The following is an 18,806-nucleotide window of genomic DNA, read 5'->3' on the forward strand; positions in this document are numbered from 1 at the left end:
AATAGTGAAAATATGGGAAAGTTTCTTCATCTAAAAATTAAGCAGACTTCTGAAATGAAAATGTCATCTCATCTCAAAGTATTATGGTATAATTAATAGTTATTAGTGTAGTAAAAGTTCAGTAATACAAGGTAAAGAGTGAATCGCAAAGTTCTGAGCAGACCAGTATCTTGAGTTCATTGTTTTCTTGCTTCCTCCTCTTTTGGGGTTGGTTTTGTCCTCTACTTATTCCAAAGCTTCTGTTGCAGCTTAGCTTTCTGGTAAAAGTCACACGTCATTTTTGTTTCCCTTTCTTCAATTTCACAATCGTACACTGAAAACAAAATTGTTATATTATTTCTAAGCTAGATAAAATGTTTTTGTGAATTGTAGGTAAATTTGTTTCCCTCGTTCTTCCTTCAGCAGCTTCCATCATGTATACTGCAAACAATTTTTCAACTGCCCAGAGGTAGTTGAAAAATACTGAGAAACAAAAAGAATGAAGCAGCCTACTTCCTAAAAACTTGTGCTGAGTGCTCCATCAGATGTGAAGTATCATGAAATTAGGGTTTAATACAGAGTACTCGGTAATGCCAGTCTTGAGTTATCCCGGTATTCTTTGTTGCTTGTTCCTTGGGGATGTTTCCGTCTTGGTTCTTCCCACGCAACTGTCTGTGCTGCACAGCAAGCATGTTGTGAACCAGATCAGGGAACTGATCTGGCTTAAAGTTGTAACTTGACATGCGCTTAGGATAATACCATTGCTAAAAATAGTAGTGTCCTGCTCCTGTGTCACCTCTTGCGCTACGTTGGTACAAATATTCATTTGGCTTCACAGTGAGCAGGATCGGAGTACTATTCTATGTGAGAAATAAAGCCATCAAAAAGAGACTATTTTTATTCAGCTGCTTTGTGCGGTGATTTTTTTTTTTTGAGTAGAGTTGGTAGTCAAACAACTGCATATCATGCTATATAACCCTTAAAAAAAACTTTGCAATGAAACTGTGTTTTTAAATCTGATCAGTTGCTTAATCTGATTCCAGTGTTTGAGGATATACTAGGAAATACCACTTTAGTTGTGCAGAGGTGGGATTGAGCTAACAGGAAGGTATGGGGTGGGTAATACTTCAAGCGAGGATTGCTGTAAAATATCTTATATTATGAAACCATAAATAAAGCTGACACTAGGGAGAAGAATGACCGGGGAGCAGAGAAGCATATAGTAGCAAGTGCACTGATCATTACAACCCCTAAAGATTTGGTTTTCTGATCTGTTTATGCAGATCTAACACTGCTTCTGAAACGGGCAGTCTGCTTTCCTTCCAGCTCTAGCTTCATCACTTCTTTATTCCTATCACTTCGAGTGGACAGGAAGTCACAGGACCAATTGGATTATCTCATTGATCTGTCTGAAACTGAACTTGCCAAAATGAAAAGTTTGGCAGGTTTTTTGACTCACTAGACAGTCACGTATCTGACGGAGCCAGCACAATGCAGGAATTGGAAATGCAGGGAAAAGTGGGACCATGTCTTTCAGCAGCAATTGAAGTTAAGTGAGTTTAAAGTGCCTGTGAAATTCTCTCTCTAGTTATTTTTTTTTACCTAAGCAGCTGTTCCTTCCCCCCCCCCCCACAAAAAAAGTCCTTCCTCATTTAAGTCATGCTGTAGTTACCTTGTAGTTGGTAGCAGAAAAACTTCTCTCTCGTTTTTTTTTCTGTGCTTTGTTATTTTAAACAGGGTAATAGTACTTAATGTGAAATCTGGAATCTGTTCTGTACACCTGGGCTGTTGTAGACTACTTTACGTTGTTGATTTTTGAGATAAATCCGTTATTGTATGCAGCTTTCTCAGGTACCGCTGATAAGATTCAGTAAAAATTCTGTAAGTAAAATATTGCAGGAGGAAACAGATTTTATATGTAGGTTGATGATGCATAATATACCATATGTTAAAATTGTTAGTCATGACATTTTTTTGTCTCATGTTGGTAACTGTTCAGTGTTGAAACAACTGCTCTAAAAGAGTTAACGTATTGTTCAGAGCCGTGGTGTATTTTATCCTGCAAATAAAAAATTCATGCTGTTTAATCCACATTCTGGTATTATGCATGATTTAAACTTGTCATATACATGCAAAGTCATGGTTCTAAAAACATGAATTAAAAAAAGAAAAATCACTTGTGTAGCATGACCAATTTAAATTATGAATATCAGCACTTGCAGTTTACTGTCATTCTTCTACATCTCAAATTAAATGTGATACGATGAAAATGGCTGCTCCTAGCATCAAATCACTTGTAACTAATAAAGCCTGGACTAATGTGTCACTGGGAGATTGTCCAGGCCAGAATATAGCCCCTTCAGAGAAAATGTGAATTATGATGGGTTTTGTAAGTCACCCCAAATAGCTGGGCCTGAGAAAGTAACAAATGCCTCGACTTCTGCTCCCTATCCACACATCTACTTTCTCTTCACCTTTTTCACGGAGGTGTTTAGCTTCTGTGTAAGGTAACTAGTTTCCTCACCTCCTTCAGAGCTTTACAGACAGATTAATATTCACTGAAGTTTTTCTTCTCTTATCCCATCTAGAAAACTGCAGGCTGAAGAACATGCGAAATATCATCCAACCAAAAAATGCTTCAAGTCTTTATCAGCTTCATGCTAATCTGTAAATATTTCGGAATAAATGCCAAAGCTTATATGTTACAAATTTTTTAGCTCAGTAGTGCTATAACAATGATTCTTAAATGTAAATAGTATAGGGATGACATAAATTCAGTGTTTTAATAAGGCTTTTAAGCATTTTATCAATAATCTTTGAAGCTACTAGATTAGCCATGTAATCTGTACCAGCTGAATAAACTGAAGACCAATTTAAGGAGTTTTATTCAGCCGATTTCATGCTCGTGGTTCCTATTAGATTTGCTGATTTCTTAGTCTTTTTAATATAATTGTGATGAAAATAGTCGGTGTTCTGTTTTAAGATATACAAGATGAAGGAAAGTTTTCATGACCGTCAGTGCTGTGTTCCTGGAAAATGGAGTAGTATAACTTGTCTTTTTCATTAAGACTTTTAAGTATGGAATTGTGATCCAGCAATTACTGTGTAATTGGTATGGTTTGTAACATTGATTCACTGATAAGACTCTGTTTTTTGAAAAAATGCCTGCCTCTTTCAGGGAGTACTGTTCTGAGTGCTAGGCACTTAACTAAATTGTGAAAATTTTGGCAGCAGCCGTAGAAAATCCTGCAAAATAGACTAGCAGTAGAAGGGAAGCCTGCAAAGTGGGGGAACAGGATCTTGTGCTTTGAGAGAAACCCCCTTTCAGCTAAGGGGAAGGAGGATGCAGCCACTGAGCATCATAGAAGAATTTTCCATTTATAGCGTATTAAAATCTTGTATGATTTTTAAGGTGTCGTGTCCTAAAATCCCCCTTCCATCCTGCTGTCCGGTAACTTAGTGCAGCCTGAAAGAGAGAAATGACATTTCTCAACTTGCTTAGACAGAAGGAACTGAGAAGTAGTTACTGTCCTTTTGAGGCTTCACTATGAAAAGTGAGGTAAATATCTGTGATGTATAGAAGTTAGATGCTACACTTTTCAGTAGAGCCAATTTAGTCTGCATTTTAAAAGCATTCAAAATGTTCCAGGCATAAAAGTAAGATATAGTCTTAGCCCTTGAATATTTTGCAGTTGAGATTCAGATGAAAATCCTACAGATGTTTCACAGCAAACTAAATAGGAAAAGGTTTGAAAGAGGAGTTGATAAGGCTAATGCTCTTGCGAATATTAGGATATTTGCAATGTGAATGTGTTTGTAAGCATACAAATTACCAAGTTCTTCTGTAGAACAGAGGTGTTCATAAATTGGCAACAGTAATGTTTCTAAAGCGTAGTCTCTCCTTGGTGCATTTTTTTTTTAAAGTAAATCTGTAATCTGTAACACTTCCCCCCCCCCCCCCGAGGTAATGTTTGTTATGCTTTTTGATTTTAGTGCTTTAAAAAAAAGGGAGAGTATCTATTCATTTAAGCACATTTCAAAGACTTTCTTGGATATTAATCAGAAATAATTCTGGGCATTTTTTCTCTTTAACTTATACCGTATGTGAGGCTAATTTATATGGATGAGCTGAGTTCACATAAAACTTGGATATGGATATGAGCAGGGTACTTTAGTCACTGTCTCTTCTGTAATTAAGGGAATTTTTTTTTTTTTTACCAGCATGACTGACAACTCTCATCGGCTGTTTGTGTTCCCTTATATCCTCTCCCTCCAAGAAGGAAAGATGTATGCTGTATAGCGTTTTACAGTTTTGAAGAAAGAGCAACGTGTACGTTGTATAATCTAGGCACGATCTAATGTATGCATTTTTTGATGATGTTTAGTTTGTGAGAGAGAGTTCCATAATCTTATTGTCCTCTGATAAATCATTTTCCTGTGAAGAAAAAATGGTTTTATTCCTGAAAGAAAACTTCTGTTGTGACTAGGATGTGGAACCACAGTAGATGTATTAAAGCTTTAGGTGGTCTTTTGAAGTGCTGAGCCTGGTGGCTGAAGATGAAGAACTTGCCTGTGGCTTGATAGTCTGTGGGAAGTCAGTACAGAAAGTGCCGGACCAGTTAGTTGTGCTTCTGGTGTGGTGCGCTCCTGAGGTGTGCTCTGCATCAGTTCAGTCTTCTAAAGAGCTGGTCGTGGTGTGCCCAGGTACGTTGTGTTGGTGTAGTCCAGATAGGGTGCGAACCGCAGTGCCCCAGACTTTGCTCCCTCTCTGGCTGTGTTATGGCTAGAAACAGTGGTGAAGTTTCTAACCAGAGGCAGATATTTGTATCCTAGGTTTGAAAATACAGCGTTTTTTACAAAATGAATGACAAACTCGCCTGGTAATACTCCTTTACTTTGCTAGATTTCATAAAGCTTTGGTGATCTCTATTTTGCTAAATTATATCCTTCTCAATTTTGGAAACTGCAACTGCGTAAATGAATCTCTCAAAGAATTAGTGTTGTAGTTTTTTCTAATATTTCAATCTTTTTCCCAGCATGTGACAGGATTATAGAAGGTGCCATGAAGAGAAGCTGAGCTATAGTTCACAGTGAACAAAGTACAATCTGTTAAGTGTCATCTTATTTTGCTGTGTTACGAGTGATTTGGACAGGGAGGAACTGAGAAGCTTAGTCCTGCCAGGAAAACAAAGAATCATACCAGATTGGAAAAGGTTTATTTTTATTTTATTTCCTTACCTTAAGTAAGCTGTGATTAAGTCTTAAAAAGACTGTGATAAAACATACACTGCAAAATGTTTCTGTTGCAGGCCAAGTGATTGCATCCACTCTGTGGAGGACTAACCTCCTGCAGAAGAGACTGGCAGGGTGCACATTACCTAGCAGCTGCGCATGGGTCTAGGCTGGGCCCTGTGCGACCCTGTGGCACAGATGCAGTTACTAATTTGAGTTGACTTTGGACACTCTGAATAGGGGGGAAAAATGTGAGGGTTATACTGCGACTGCCAGGATGGCGCATTAAGAGCGTGAAGCTGCAGTTTTGTATTGTGTGCTCTGAGCAGCAGCAGGAGAACATGAAGGGATGCTTAAGACTTTAGTCTGCTTGGATAGTGCACAAGTATTACATAGGAAGGAGCGCACAATCTTACTTTCTCCTTTTTGGAACAGCTTATTGCAGTGAACTATCTCCAGAACCATGCATGGAGTTGGTTTTATAGGAAATTAGTTGGCTTACTCTAAAAGAGAGCACAGGAATGACTAGCATGTACGCAATGAATAATCAAGAGAACAAATTATTGGAAAGAATTAGGAGCCAAGTTATTACTTGACAGTGCAATTGGCTTATTACTGTCTGCTGATATTTTTAAATGTCCAGAGGTTCATTTTGTAAAGATATTTCTGAGGCTTGCTTAGGTCCCAAGTTCTGAATGTTGGTGGTTAATGAAGAATTATTTAATTCAGTTATAGTATCTGCTTTGCAAGGCAGTCTGTGACTCAGTTGTTCTACTTGCTATAGCTAGTATTACTTGGATTTTAAGATTTGACTCTCCTTGAAGGTTGCTTCAACAGAAGGGAAAGATCAGATGGTGTAAGAGGTTTCTTGGCACAAGATTATAGCAGTTCCTGGGTTTTATGTTTGTCTCTGAGGACTTGTCTTAAAGGAGCTGCATGTGCCATTTACCAAGATAAGACAATCATGGAATTAAGTTTGCTTACTGACCCGTTCTGAAATCTGTGTGAGGACAGGTGATCTAGAAAGAAGTGTCATTCTGAGAGAATACAAGATTCTCTGATTCATTTATCTAGTGTCATAAGTATTCTTAAAACCCTTAGTAACAGTGAGTTCTTTGGACTTCATGGATTTTAGTCTACTTTATTGCTATAAGTCCCCTTCCTCTGGTAGGCTGCTTGGTAGGACATACAGAAGTGGAGTGGAATATTGCACATTTTCATGGTATGTTAAACGCGGCTACCATTTGTTACAATTCTGTATTCCACCAAGAGATTTTCGGTTTCAGCTATTTTTTTTTTTTTTTTAAACATATAAGAAGTCTTACCTCCGTTTTATCTTAGAAATGGAAAGTCTTAGCCCTTATTACCAAAGGCATCTACTGTAGTGGAACTTGCCTATTGAATAATTAAGTAAAGGATGCTGTTAAGGTTTCCAGAGAGAAGTACTTATGTCTATTCTGTTTCAGAAATTGTGTGAATATTTCTTTAACTTAATTATTACTGCTAAATAACACTTCCTCTGAAAAACTTGATCCCCTAAGTCTTTGTTTTTGGAGTGCAGTGGTTGCGAAGGAACCGCCTGTGAAATTATTATGCTGTGGAACTGTTAGTTTAATTTTTATCCCACTTGCACTTTTTGAGAAGATGCTAATGTAATTTTTGTCACTTCTTTGTAGTTCTGAGAATTATTACTGCTTCTGCTATTGCCTGGTCATCATTCAACAAATAATTTTGTATGTGCTTTTCTGCCATTTCTGTGTATTTGTTTCAGTGCAATGCGTGTGTTGCTGTCCAAGTTGCCACGACCATGGATTGTTGATGAGAAAAAAGATGATGGTTATACTGCCTTGCATCTGGCAGCCCTGAATAATCACGTGGAAGTGGCTGAACTTTTGGTGCATCAGGTAGGGCTCTCTTATCGGGAGGATTTAAATGTCGTGCTTTGATTAACCATCTGATGTGAATATAATTTGCTTCTTGAAGCCCGCAATCACAGTGCAGAAGCAGTGGAGCAGTGAAGGCCATGTGGTAAGCGCTAAAGGTCAAGCTTGCCTTTGATGCCATTACAATGGCCTAATGGTGCAGAGGGACTGAACAACTTGTTACCTGTTTGAATTCAAGAGCTCACCATCTGTACATTGAATAATTAAACTAGTTAATAAATTCTGCTCTAAAATCTCCAAAATAGGAATCATATTTAGGATCTTATTCAGTGCTCCAACTGACTGCCTTGCTTGTTGGTAAAGTGCTGGGATAATTAATGGTCTAATGCTTTGAATATCTTTCAGGGCAATGCTAACCTGGATATCCAGAATGTTAACCAGCAGACTGCTCTGCACCTTGCCGTTGAACGACAGCATACACAAATAGTTAGGGTGAGTGTCTTATTTGCAATAAACCGTATGCATAATAGTGCTTTGTTCAAGCTGTTGGTAACTGTTAAGACACAGATTTTTTTTCTGAAATAAAAAAAATGGTGTAACAGCTTGTTGTAGTCTTTGAATGTTTGTATGATTAGTTTTGATCAATTCAGAAACCTGCAAACTTTGCACAGAATATCAATAGGCTAGATAAATGCTAAGAAAATTCCAAGAAGGTTTTTTCTATATATACATTATGCTTTCCTCTCTGTGGTTGTCAGTTCCATCATCCCTCCTTCTTGAATAATGGAGAATGTGTTCCTCTATTCATTGTCTTACCAGAGTCTTATGGATTCTGTAATGAGACCTTCAAATAGCATTTTTAATTTCGCTTGCTTTATGAATAATTGCTTGTAGCTTTTACAAGCTGTATCTAAATTAAACATCTTGTTTTTACAAGTTTCACTACTTTTCAGTCCTCTGAGCTCATAGTTTTCCTTTTTAGCTTGAGGAAAAAGCTATAAGCAGTAAAAGAAGTACCTTACCAGTGAAAGTAATGCCACTTCTATTTTTTGCTCACATGATTGAAAAGGTCTGAATGCTTTCATTTAACAAAATTTTGGTGGCCTGGGAAACTGAGGTTTGGCACGTTTGGCCCATTGTGGCCTGCGTGTGCTGTCTGCACGAGACCTATGTGGTTTACTGTTTGGGTTGCTAGTGTGAGCTGATGAGACTCGGAGAGAACACCCACTGCTGTAGGAAGTGTCCCCTAGGAGTGAATGCTTGAGCCTGACTTGGCCCACTGTTAAATATTTTTATTTCCTTTCTAGAGTAAGAGTCATCCTGTATTAAAAGCTGCCTCTTATTCAGGCATACAAGGGACTGTGTCTTGCATAGACCTATGTCTGTGGTTCTGTTTAGCGTTATTTTGCCATAAGTTTTCTCCAAATCCATGAGCTGATGGATGTGATCCCGTTACAGTGAAACATGTGATATGGCCCTATATCTGGAACTGCTTGCTACCAGAAGAATGGTTTCATAGAGTCAGTGTCACTTGCATTCAGCAAGCTATTCTGCAGCTATATTTGGTGAGCCCGTGTGCCCTTTTGGAACTGACATGGTACCTGGGAATACAATACTAATTTGACAGATGAGCAGGAAGGTAGGCATGTTGAAGAACTAGTATGTGCATTGGATTGGCATGCTTATATCCAAGAATGTTTAAGTGAATGACCCTCTAGAGTATCCATACTTCACAGTTGGATTAACTTTAAGAAGTCTGAAAATAACTCATGCAGCCATGCAAAGAACATGTTGGCTCCTATATTTCAAAATTAATTCCTACTGGGTACCTTCCAGGGTTGGGTTATACCGTCGGGCATTTATAAAATAGTGGTCAAAGGTAGCAGGGTTCTTTTAAAAAGCTCTGGTGCCATGACAAAGGGCGACTTTTTATTTATTTATTTATTTATTTATTTATTTATTTATTTATTTTTAAACTTCTGCAAAGGCTTTGAATTGCCATTGAACTTCCATGACAGCCAAGGATTCCAGGTTACTCTTAGAAGAGTTCTCTTACAGATTTTCTTCAGAGGAATTGACTAGAAACCCATAATAACAATAGAGAAATTGTCATTACATGTTACCATTTCCAGGAGAAACAATTAAGCAACAACTGGCTAGTAGCAGGTACTGCCTTTGAATATGAGAAAGACAGACTGGGGTCAGAATAAATCCAGTTAGAGGGAGTATGGAGTCCAGGGGAGACTGTTACGACTCTGAGCTGTGTGTTTGTGTGTGTTTGTTTTTGACTTCACTTTTGGAAGGAAGGGTTGGGGAAATGGTCAGCAGCAATCAGTAACAGGCAGGTATTTACTTGAAGTATGAGCTCTGAATTCCTTTTGGGTCCAGGTAAGTCTTTTTTCCTTCTAGTCTCTTCTAGAGAGACTGAGAATCCTTGACTCTGAGAGTCCAAGATCCTTGCAAACTTGCTAGTTCTGAAGAAGGAGATTGCCTTTCATGTCTTCTTATTTCTAGGGTATGCTTTTTGTCTCTACCACTACTCAGAATTCTGCAGAGTAACAAAAGTTTCTAACTAAAATGTCAAAACATCAGCTGTCATCTACAGGTTTCTGAATAGCAATGGTGACAGCTTTTTTTTTTTTTTTTTAAAGGGGACTTATTTATCAGCGAGTGTTTATTTGTTTCGTTTAGCAGCACATTTAAGAAAGGTGCCTATTAAAGTATAGGAGGGCTGTGTGCAAACGCAGTCCACACTGGAGGGCCTGTGTGGCCTTATACTTGCTATTGTCTCATGTGACTTGGTACATACATTAGTGGTGTTAGTGTCTTCTCCTGAACAGGAATAGACTTAAGTACACTTAACTGTTTTGCCGATGTGAGGATACTGTAAATCAAGTTGTAAACTTTAGCATGATATGAAAAGTGGTGTTTTGTGGGGTCTTTGAAACATAATAGCAGGAAACGTACATATCTGTGTCACCTGCTTTGTTCCTTTTCTAACATATTTCTGTAATATTGCATTGTTTGTAAGATTATCTTGTAAGAGATACAGATTTTGAACAACAGAAAAACTCCTCTAAAATAGCATCTCTCTCTTAGAGAGTAGCTCTCCCTCAGAGTACAGCAAAACATTAGGCCTGTGCTGAAATAAAACTGACATTTGAACGAGAGAAGTGCCTCAGTTAAAGGCTGAGCTTGAAGTCTGGCATTTAAATTCAAATAAACTGAATTCTGAATAGTAACAAGGTAAAAGAGTAACCCTTTTGGATCTTTTAGGACTTCCTAAACTATAGACTTAAACTATAGAATAAACCTGGTATGGGGTGGGGTTGTTCGGTGGTTTGTTTTTTTTTTCTTTTTTTTTCTTGAGATTTAAGTTCGATTCTCTTTCTTTCAGCTCTTAGTCCGTGCAGGTGCTAAACTGGATATTCAGGATAAAGATGGGGACACTCCCCTGCATGAAGCCCTGAGACACCACACACTGTCGCAGCTCCGCCAACTCCAAGACATGCAAGATGTGGGCAAGGTAGATACTGCTTGGGAGCCTTCAAAGAACACAGTAAATAAAATGCATTTATTTATTCCTTTTTTTCCCCCTCCCGTACATCTGTCTCTATTAGTCTAGTTCATCTAATTTCTGTACTGTTGAACTGTTTTTTGGCAGCCTAAGGTTATTTTCACATTCCACGTCAGGAGGTAATGCATGCAAAAATTAAATTGTTGTATGTGACTTTTCAAATTTACTCATTGAGTTTGTTAAAGAAAAATACAGATTATTTAGTTAAAAATATTTCTGCAGAGTTTTTCATTGAGAATATGTATGGCTGCCAAAAAATCAAAAGCAGCTTTTGGAAAGAGAAATAAGCAGTAATACAGTACAGGATAAGGCTAAATTTATGTTTTCTAAGGTTCAACATCTTGCATGTCTTTATTTGTAGCTTTAAACAGTTAGCTGTTTCTGTAACCTTCTAAAAGCTTCTTATGTTAAAACTAAGCACTCTTAATCTTTGCATCTTGTTACATACTTTCTGACGGAGCTCATTTCAGAAATTGTAAGGATAGTCAAAGAAATTCCAAGTAATAAAGGTCAAAGTATTATATTTAAAAAAAAAAAAAAGAAAAGAAAAAGTATATGAATATTGTATGCAAAGGTGAAGTTTATAGATTTGCTTATAGGAAAAAGAAATAAAATTCAGGAAAAAGTGGGATTGAGGAAGGTAAGCATCACTTTTTTTCTATATCTATTAATCATGCAGTGTAACAGTGGGTTAGACTTGCTGAATCATTAGTAACCAGTGCCATAATACTTTTTCTGATTTTTAGTATTGGTGACAATTTTTCCATTTCATTCAAAAAAAAATTTAGTAAAAAGCCTTTGTTCAAAACTGTAAATCCACTGTACAAGTACATTTTTTAAAATGGACACTTAATTTCACTGAAATACACTGGACTAATACTTTAAACCTTGTTTCAATGCTAATTGATGTATATATAAGAAAATGCTTGTGCACTTTTGAGTGGGAGGAAGGAAAGCAGTTAAAGCTCAGTTGTGTTTCCATGATCTGAAATGGACTCTGTGAGAGGTGGCCAAAATAATTTGTGTGCATGTATTTAGTTTTGAAACTAATGAACAGGACATGAGTACTCCTTCTCGGGTTCAGCATTTCAAAATATGTTTTTCAGTTGTCCATCTTACCACTGATGGCATCCGAAATGAAACTGGAGGAATTGTTTCAGGTTTTTCTTAATGCAAGAAGTGTTTTTCTCTACCACCTTTTTAAATTTTAATTTTTGAGGTTTTATGCTTTAAAAATTAGATTTTTATTTTTACATTCTGGTTGCTCCTGGTTTCATTTGAGCTGTGTTCTTGACAAAAATTTACACTTTTAGTTTAGATTTTAATAAAACTAAAAAAGAACAGCCACAACAAAAAACAAAAAAATCCCTGCAAAAGTTGTATGTCTGAAAACAGAAAAGTGGTCTAGGGTTTAAAAAATGGTGATCAACCGGTAGCTACTATTTTAGTTTGATCAAACTACTAATGTTTTGTTCCCCACTTTGCAAAAACCTTCTCTGCAGCTAAACATAGCCAACCAATGTTTAGGAGGATTAAGTGGTGGGAAGGAGATTTGTGCTTTCATACAAAATACTAAAACTTGTTTGTTCTGATTTCATGTGGCAGCAAAATAAGATGAAAACAATTTCCAAATGTCAAATCTGGCTAATACTTACCTGAAGACTCTCAAATCATCAGCATGTTGGACTATCTTGAAAATGTAGATTTGTGGAAAAAAATAAACGAGAATGATATTTGTACTTAAAGCTAATATAAAATGATAAGTTGTAGTGCAAGAAAAAAAAACAAATGTTCTGTTCTGCTAAAAACTAGATTTTACCAGTAAACTGTTTTAATAGTAAGCCGCTTTTGATCCGAAGTCTTAAAGAGACAATTGGGCCGCTAAATGCTGCTGCGTAGCTCAGCTATCTAGAGCTTTAAAGGTACCCAAGGACACATTTACAATTTTTCTTGTATAGTGTTGCAAATACAGGAGATGGATAATAGCAGATAAGTAGGGTAAATAATAATAATGGATGAATAGCTTAGCCTGGGAAACAGTAAAGCTTTCTTTTGGTGAATATGATGACTGTCAAGTAGATAGAATCTGTGTTTTTTGAATTTTTGAGTAATTGTTATTAATTCCTTTAAAAATTGGGAAAAGCTGTCAGATTTCTATAGCCTGAGAGCAAATCTGATATTTAAATCTTTAGGTATTTTAGTGCTGAGTATTTGCTCTGCTAAATTTTAATTAACTGTGGACAACTGTCTTTAAGATATCCGTCTGCTAAGCACCCCAGGGGTGCCTCTTTGTAGTATAATACCTCAACAAAATAATTGAATTTTGCAATTGAATAAACTGCAAAAGAACAAAAATTAGACTTCAAGGATTTTAAATGTCTTTCACGTTTGAAGTTGGTCGGCAAGCTGTGTAATGCTCAACAGCAATTTCACTGAAAGTTCGCCATTTGTTCCTTTTTGCTTTGAGCATGGCTCAAAGTGTGAAACATACTTTTAACTGGTATTGGGCACTATTTCATAGGCAGAATTATGCAGAATAAAGATATTAGTATTTATTTTAGTAATTCCTTCTGAGTGTTGATACTAAGCTAGTGCAATAACTAACACTGTTTTTGTCAGTTTTGTTCAGTTGCTGTATTTGATATGGTGGACTGTTTTAAGATGCGTGTAGTAAACAACTTGGATAGTACACAAAACTCTACATATTGTAGATATCATTCTGAAAAATATTTTTGTGTTATTTTCAAGAGCTGCGAAGAGAACACTGCATTTCTTTAAATGATTTTGAATCTTTTTTTCCCAGCACAAATGTTTTCATTAGCATTTTCAGTAAGACAATTGTACAGTTAGGAGGAAAGCTTTTCTGAAGTATAATTCCCACCACCACAAAAAAGCCATATGGTTCCCTTGTTATGGATGTAGTGTTTCTCAAGCTGGGGCACTTTTTATGCTCACTAAATATTTAATTCCTCAGTCTCTTTATTTTAATATAGGCATCTTTTAGACCCTCAAAACACTTTTCAGATACAAAATGATCCCCCTGCCTAAATCCTACTTTAAACTAAAGAAACTCTAATGGAAGTCACATAGGTGTTTACAGTTTCTGAGGTGACTCAGTAGTTATAATTACTTAGACTATATCTATACTGTCTTTGTGGATGACACCAGGAAGAGATTTCTTCCCCACAGGTGATTTGATGTAGACTGGCAGACTGATGGTAATGCATCTTAGGGCTAGCACCCTCCAGGGCAGACTGACTGCAGCCGTACTGGACCCTAAGACATAACGTTTGTTTTTGTGTGTGGTTTTTTTCATTCTGCATGTTTGAAATGAAAGAGCTGTGTTGCAGTCTACCAGAGAAGTGTCATACTCTGCAATATCTCCGTCGTGTTTTTAAACCCTGCAGCATGTGGTAGCGTTTTAGGACTCTAGGTTGTCTTGCATAATGCTGATGATTGTTCCAGGTGGAGGAGCCAATCTTGGCATAGTGCATATCTATACTGAGTGAAGGAAATTATCTTGTTAGCTTTGTTTAATTTTTCCCTCTTGGAGAAACTAATAGTTTCATTCTGAAACAACTCAAAGCCCGTGAGGAGTAAGCATGGATAGTTAGAGAACTCATGTCCCAGTAATGAAGAAAGGACTAAATCATATTGTTTGATGTAGGTATGCCTTCAAAGAATGTCTACTCTGCCAGTGCCAGAGGAAGTTAGTTTTTGCTGGGCATTGCGCTGCTGTGGCTGGTGGTATCCAGCATACCTGTTTTTTAGCTAAATTAAATCTCAGCTGTGCTCAGAGATAACTAGATAGGTTTTGAAAACTGTTTTCTTAATAGTTCACTCAAAGATGCGTGATCTTTAGGATTGTAGTGACTGATATCTGGTGTTTTATTTATCCTGTATGCTGCTAAAATAGCATGCTATTTCTACTTCTTTAAATGCGAAGTGGTTAATGTAGCTGAAAGGGCCTTCGTTTTTAGGGGTGATACTTGACACTCGGCTTTTAGGAGACCAGCTGCAGGGACAGACTGCACAAACTGAGAGGAGCATAGAAAGACTTGTATCAGCCAGGTGGGGAATTAACACCAAGTCATGGGAAAGGCTGAAAAGAGATGGGTACGAAATCTCACCTCTTTACTAGTCTTGATGCCTATATGATTCTGGAATTCAGAGCTTAAAGCTCCTGGCATTGAGGTTGTCTCCTTGTCCCAAAGTTGTTCCTTTGAATACAGTCTGGTATAGTTTGCTGAGGGATTCTTCAGTGGTGCCATCAGATTTATGTTGTATGAAATATGTTTGCTTATGCATTTTATCCAATCAATCCTTAATACAGAAAAAAAGATTTTGGAAGTGGGCTGAGAATACTGCAGTCTAGGTGAGCCCTTTACTTGCTGAGCTAGAGTATTGGGCCTTCTCTCTTTGTCTTTCTAGCTGGAGCTGAGAGTCTTGTGTTCTTTTCTACAGCAATATCTGTAAAAGGGTGAGGGAGCACTGCATGATCATTAGGGCAGGAGGACGGGGCGTGGGTTTAAATCCCGCCAAGCAGAGAAGGCAGCTGAAATCATCTCGTTGTTGGACAGGTGCTTTATTCACTAGACTACTAAATATAAATGTGCCTGTATGTCTGCCTAGCTGTGTTTTCTGTTCAAGTAGACTGGTGATTGCATTTTGTCTGAACTCAAGGTTAGCATGTATCAGGTATATTCTAAATATGCCCCCTGGGACTGCGCCCCTTAAAGTACTTGTATAGAAGGATAACCACTTTATAAATGAGTATAGGTGTACAGGAGATTGAATGCTTCAATAGCTGAACTATTCCTTGCAGAACTTTATATGTTTTTGAAGAATTTTAAATCGTTAAAAGTTGAATTTAGCTGCCTGGAAAATTAAGCAACTGTATGATAGTTTTGATGTTAGATCTAGAGATGCTTTCTTGGTCTTAGATTTGTGTGTGTGTGTACATGTGTGTGTGCATCCGCGTGCATGTCAGGTAGTCTTCCTTTGGCCAGACTGTTCTTAACTGTTTAGAAAGTCTCTGAAGTTGCTTACGTATTTGTTTTCTTTCAGTTAATAATGGGACTTGGCACTCAGGGAGCAGAGAAGAAGAGTGCAGCATCTATTGCCTGCTTCCTGGCAGCCAACGGAGCTGACCTCAGTATTCGTAATAAGAAGGGTCAGTCTCCTCTTGATCTCTGCCCTGATCCTAGCCTCTGCAAAGCATTGGCTAAATGTCACAAAGAAAAAGTCAGGTTTGTATGCTAATAGAATATGCGGTTTCCAAATCTCTGCTTTCTATAGATTAATGGATGCGTTAAAAACATAGTGCCTGTATTAGGAACGGTGTTAAAATACATAAGCTTTATCTTGACTTTCAGGTAGTTCTTTATGTTCTGTGGTATGTTGAATGCTGTTTATAATGTTCATCAGTTGAAACTTACACAAGTCTTCCCAGGTAAGAATTTCATACGCTGAGTGAAGTTCAACCTGTATCTCCTTCCCAGGGCGGTAATTCTGTGTCCTACGCAGACCTTGTTCTCTCCCTCTGGCAGGTAACACCCCAGGGTGGGCTGCAGTCCAGCTGTGTGGCAGCTGACTCTGTACAGGATCTACTTACTGTTCTCACTCACCTCCTGTGCTGAGAATTTGCTGCAGACACTGCACTGGCGTGATGGCCAGGCCGTGCTTCTCTGGAAAAACTCGGGCTTGTAATCTAGGAAAAGCAGCTATCTAGCTGGGCTGTGAGGAATTGCATTGTGATAGGGGGGGATGGAAGAGAGTTGTTCAGTTCGGGAGTAGTTGTTGTTCAAGGGGAATTTTGAGAGACTGGGAGTGGTTAGGAGAAGACTGAATGTATTTGGGATTCAGTAGCTTTGAAGTGGCTCTGGCTAAGTAGAAGCAGGTTGTATCAACTTTGGGGAGTTAAACTGGGTGGGACCAAGGTGGATATTTTTATGGAGCTTAGTACACAAGGCTTTTGATGCTGATGATTACATTGGGTTAGGGAGGATATTGCAGTACCAGGGACTAGAAGCAGAGCGAAGAGTGTATACAGGAGGGCGAAGAGTGAGAAGGTGGCGATATGCAGTCTGAGATTGGTAGACCTCCATACCATCCCAGAAAAGGGGTATGTGTTGGGGGGGGAATCGCTGCAAGAGTAATTAAGCGTTGGAAGAGGTTACCCAAATAGGTTGTGGAATCTCTGTCCCTGGAGATTTTGAAGACCAGCATGGGCTTAGAAAAGCCCTGAATAACCTGAATTCATTGTTGACCCTGCTTTGAGCAGGTGACTTCATCCTGAGTTCCTGCGAACCTGAATAATTATATGATTCTACAGAAAGCAGAGGAGGGTGTTGGCCTAAAGTCCCAGAAGTGCTTTTCTAGGAATTAACATGACATTTCACTGAAACCATTGTATCAAATGCCTGTAGTGTGATAGATAAGTTTCAGCTTGCTACTTGTCCTGGTTGTATTTGCATTATTGGCTTATGTGATTCTTATTGCTAATTCCTGTTTAAAAATCAGAGTATAGAAATCAAAAACGTACTTCCAAAAAAATGTCATGAAGAGAGACTCTTTGTTGATGCTACCCTGATATGTGAGGTGTTTATTTTCTTCGGCCTTTCTGCCTGTGTCAGACAGATTATTGCGACTGCTCTGCTTCTTTCTCCCCACCTTTTATGGCCTTGTGGAAGTTGTAGGGGATGAACTTAGTTTGAACACATGCTCCCTCTGCTGGATGAGCAGCAGCAGAGGACAAAGATCCAATGTGAATTCACTTTGGGATTTGGGGGGTTGTTTTACAAGCCTGCCATTTTCTAAGTATTTGAAGCATATTCAGGATTGGTTAAATGTTAAGTTGTACAGTTTTGAATCTAAAGGGTATGCCTCTCTATTAGTAGGTAGACTTATAAGGGAGGGAAGGGTTTTTTATATTGACAGGATGCTGTTTTAATTCAATTGTGTAGCCTATTTCTGCAGAAAGTCTTATCTGAGCATGGGAGCTTGCACACTGGCGTCAACTGTACATTTGGGAAAATACAATTGGAAGCGTGTTATGATGATATACTGATGCCTGAATGCACAAGAAGATATATATAAGCAACCAATTGATGTGCAGCATGAGTTAAAGTTCTTAGAAGTATACGTCATTAATATGCTAACTGAAGTCTGACTGCAAGGTTTCTTTGTAGTGGTCAAGTTGGTTCCCGAAGTCCATCTATGATCAACAATGATTCTGAAACCTTAGAAGAATGTATGGTGTGTTCAGACATGAAGAGAGATACTCTCTTTGGCCCGTGTGGACATATTGCCACTTGTTCTCTGTGCTCCCCACGGGTGAAAAAATGCCTCATCTGTAAAGAACAAGTTCAGTCTAGGACAAAGGTAAAACCTTCCAAAGTTTTGGGTTTTTTCTTCTCTCTCTGTTTATAATGTTAACTAAAAGACGAGATCATGGAAAATTATCGTATATTTTGAGCAGTATTTTGTCTTACAGGTGTCTAAGTGAATGTGATTAATATTGCATCGTTAACTGATATCTTGTCCCAACATCATATATTATTCTTTTCTGTTTACCTGTACTTGTGTCCTGCCACTCCCCTCCTGCCTGCCCTGTCCTAACACAGCCATTTGATGGTGTTGTATTTAGATAAATAGATTCCTCTCCTCCTCCCCCCCCCCCGATATTTTTTTCCCACGTTGAGGTAGACTGCTGCTATTCCTGAAGTATAATTTCTTTCAGTTCTTTTGAGTTCTTTCATTCCTTAGGACTGCTTTGGAAGATGGTTAGACTATAAGCTGAGTTAGTTGATACATGCTTCTTTTTTAAGTTTATTGTTATTTTCAGCTTTCACTTTTCTTTGGAATCATGAGTTTTACTATGCTATGAAGGAGCGATGTTTTACTCCTGTGAATGTAGTTTTACTCCTATGAAGTAAGCTCCTTTAGAGCATCAAACAGTTATGCCCTGTTTTGGGGACCTAATCTAGCTTTCTCAAGTGGTTGTTCCCAAGTATTTGTGAACGGTCTAGGTGCAGCCCCAGTGCTTTTCTGTCTGAGTATTCTTTTATTCCCCACAGTCACCAGGTCTTGTCCTTTTGATGCCTTTACAAAATATCTCATACTACACACACAGA

General features: G+C 38.0%; 1 protein-coding gene across 4 annotated transcripts in view; it reads left to right on the forward strand.

The window, feature by feature from the left end:
- The window catches only part of MIB1 (MIB E3 ubiquitin protein ligase 1), an 82,991-nt gene that overhangs the window by 49,188 nt on the left and 14,997 nt on the right, over nucleotides 1-18,806 (forward strand). For 3 of the 4 annotated variants that reach the window (XM_068932323.1, XM_068932324.1, XM_068932326.1), the window contains exons 13-17: nucleotides 6,983-7,115; nucleotides 7,500-7,586; nucleotides 10,492-10,653; nucleotides 15,739-15,920; nucleotides 17,862-18,054. In XM_068932323.1, coding sequence (XP_068788424.1) covers nucleotides 6,983-7,115; nucleotides 7,500-7,586; nucleotides 10,492-10,653; nucleotides 15,739-15,920; nucleotides 17,862-18,054 — 757 coding nt within the window. The remainder of the gene's footprint in view (nucleotides 1-6,982; nucleotides 7,116-7,499; nucleotides 7,587-10,491; nucleotides 10,654-15,738; nucleotides 15,921-17,861; nucleotides 18,055-18,806) is intronic. The other variant, XM_068932325.1, reaches the window with a different exon arrangement.

This window comes from Struthio camelus, chromosome 2, assembly GCF_040807025.1.
Source record: "Struthio camelus isolate bStrCam1 chromosome 2, bStrCam1.hap1, whole genome shotgun sequence".
In the NCBI taxonomy this organism is placed as follows: domain Eukaryota; kingdom Metazoa; phylum Chordata; class Aves; order Struthioniformes; family Struthionidae; genus Struthio; species Struthio camelus.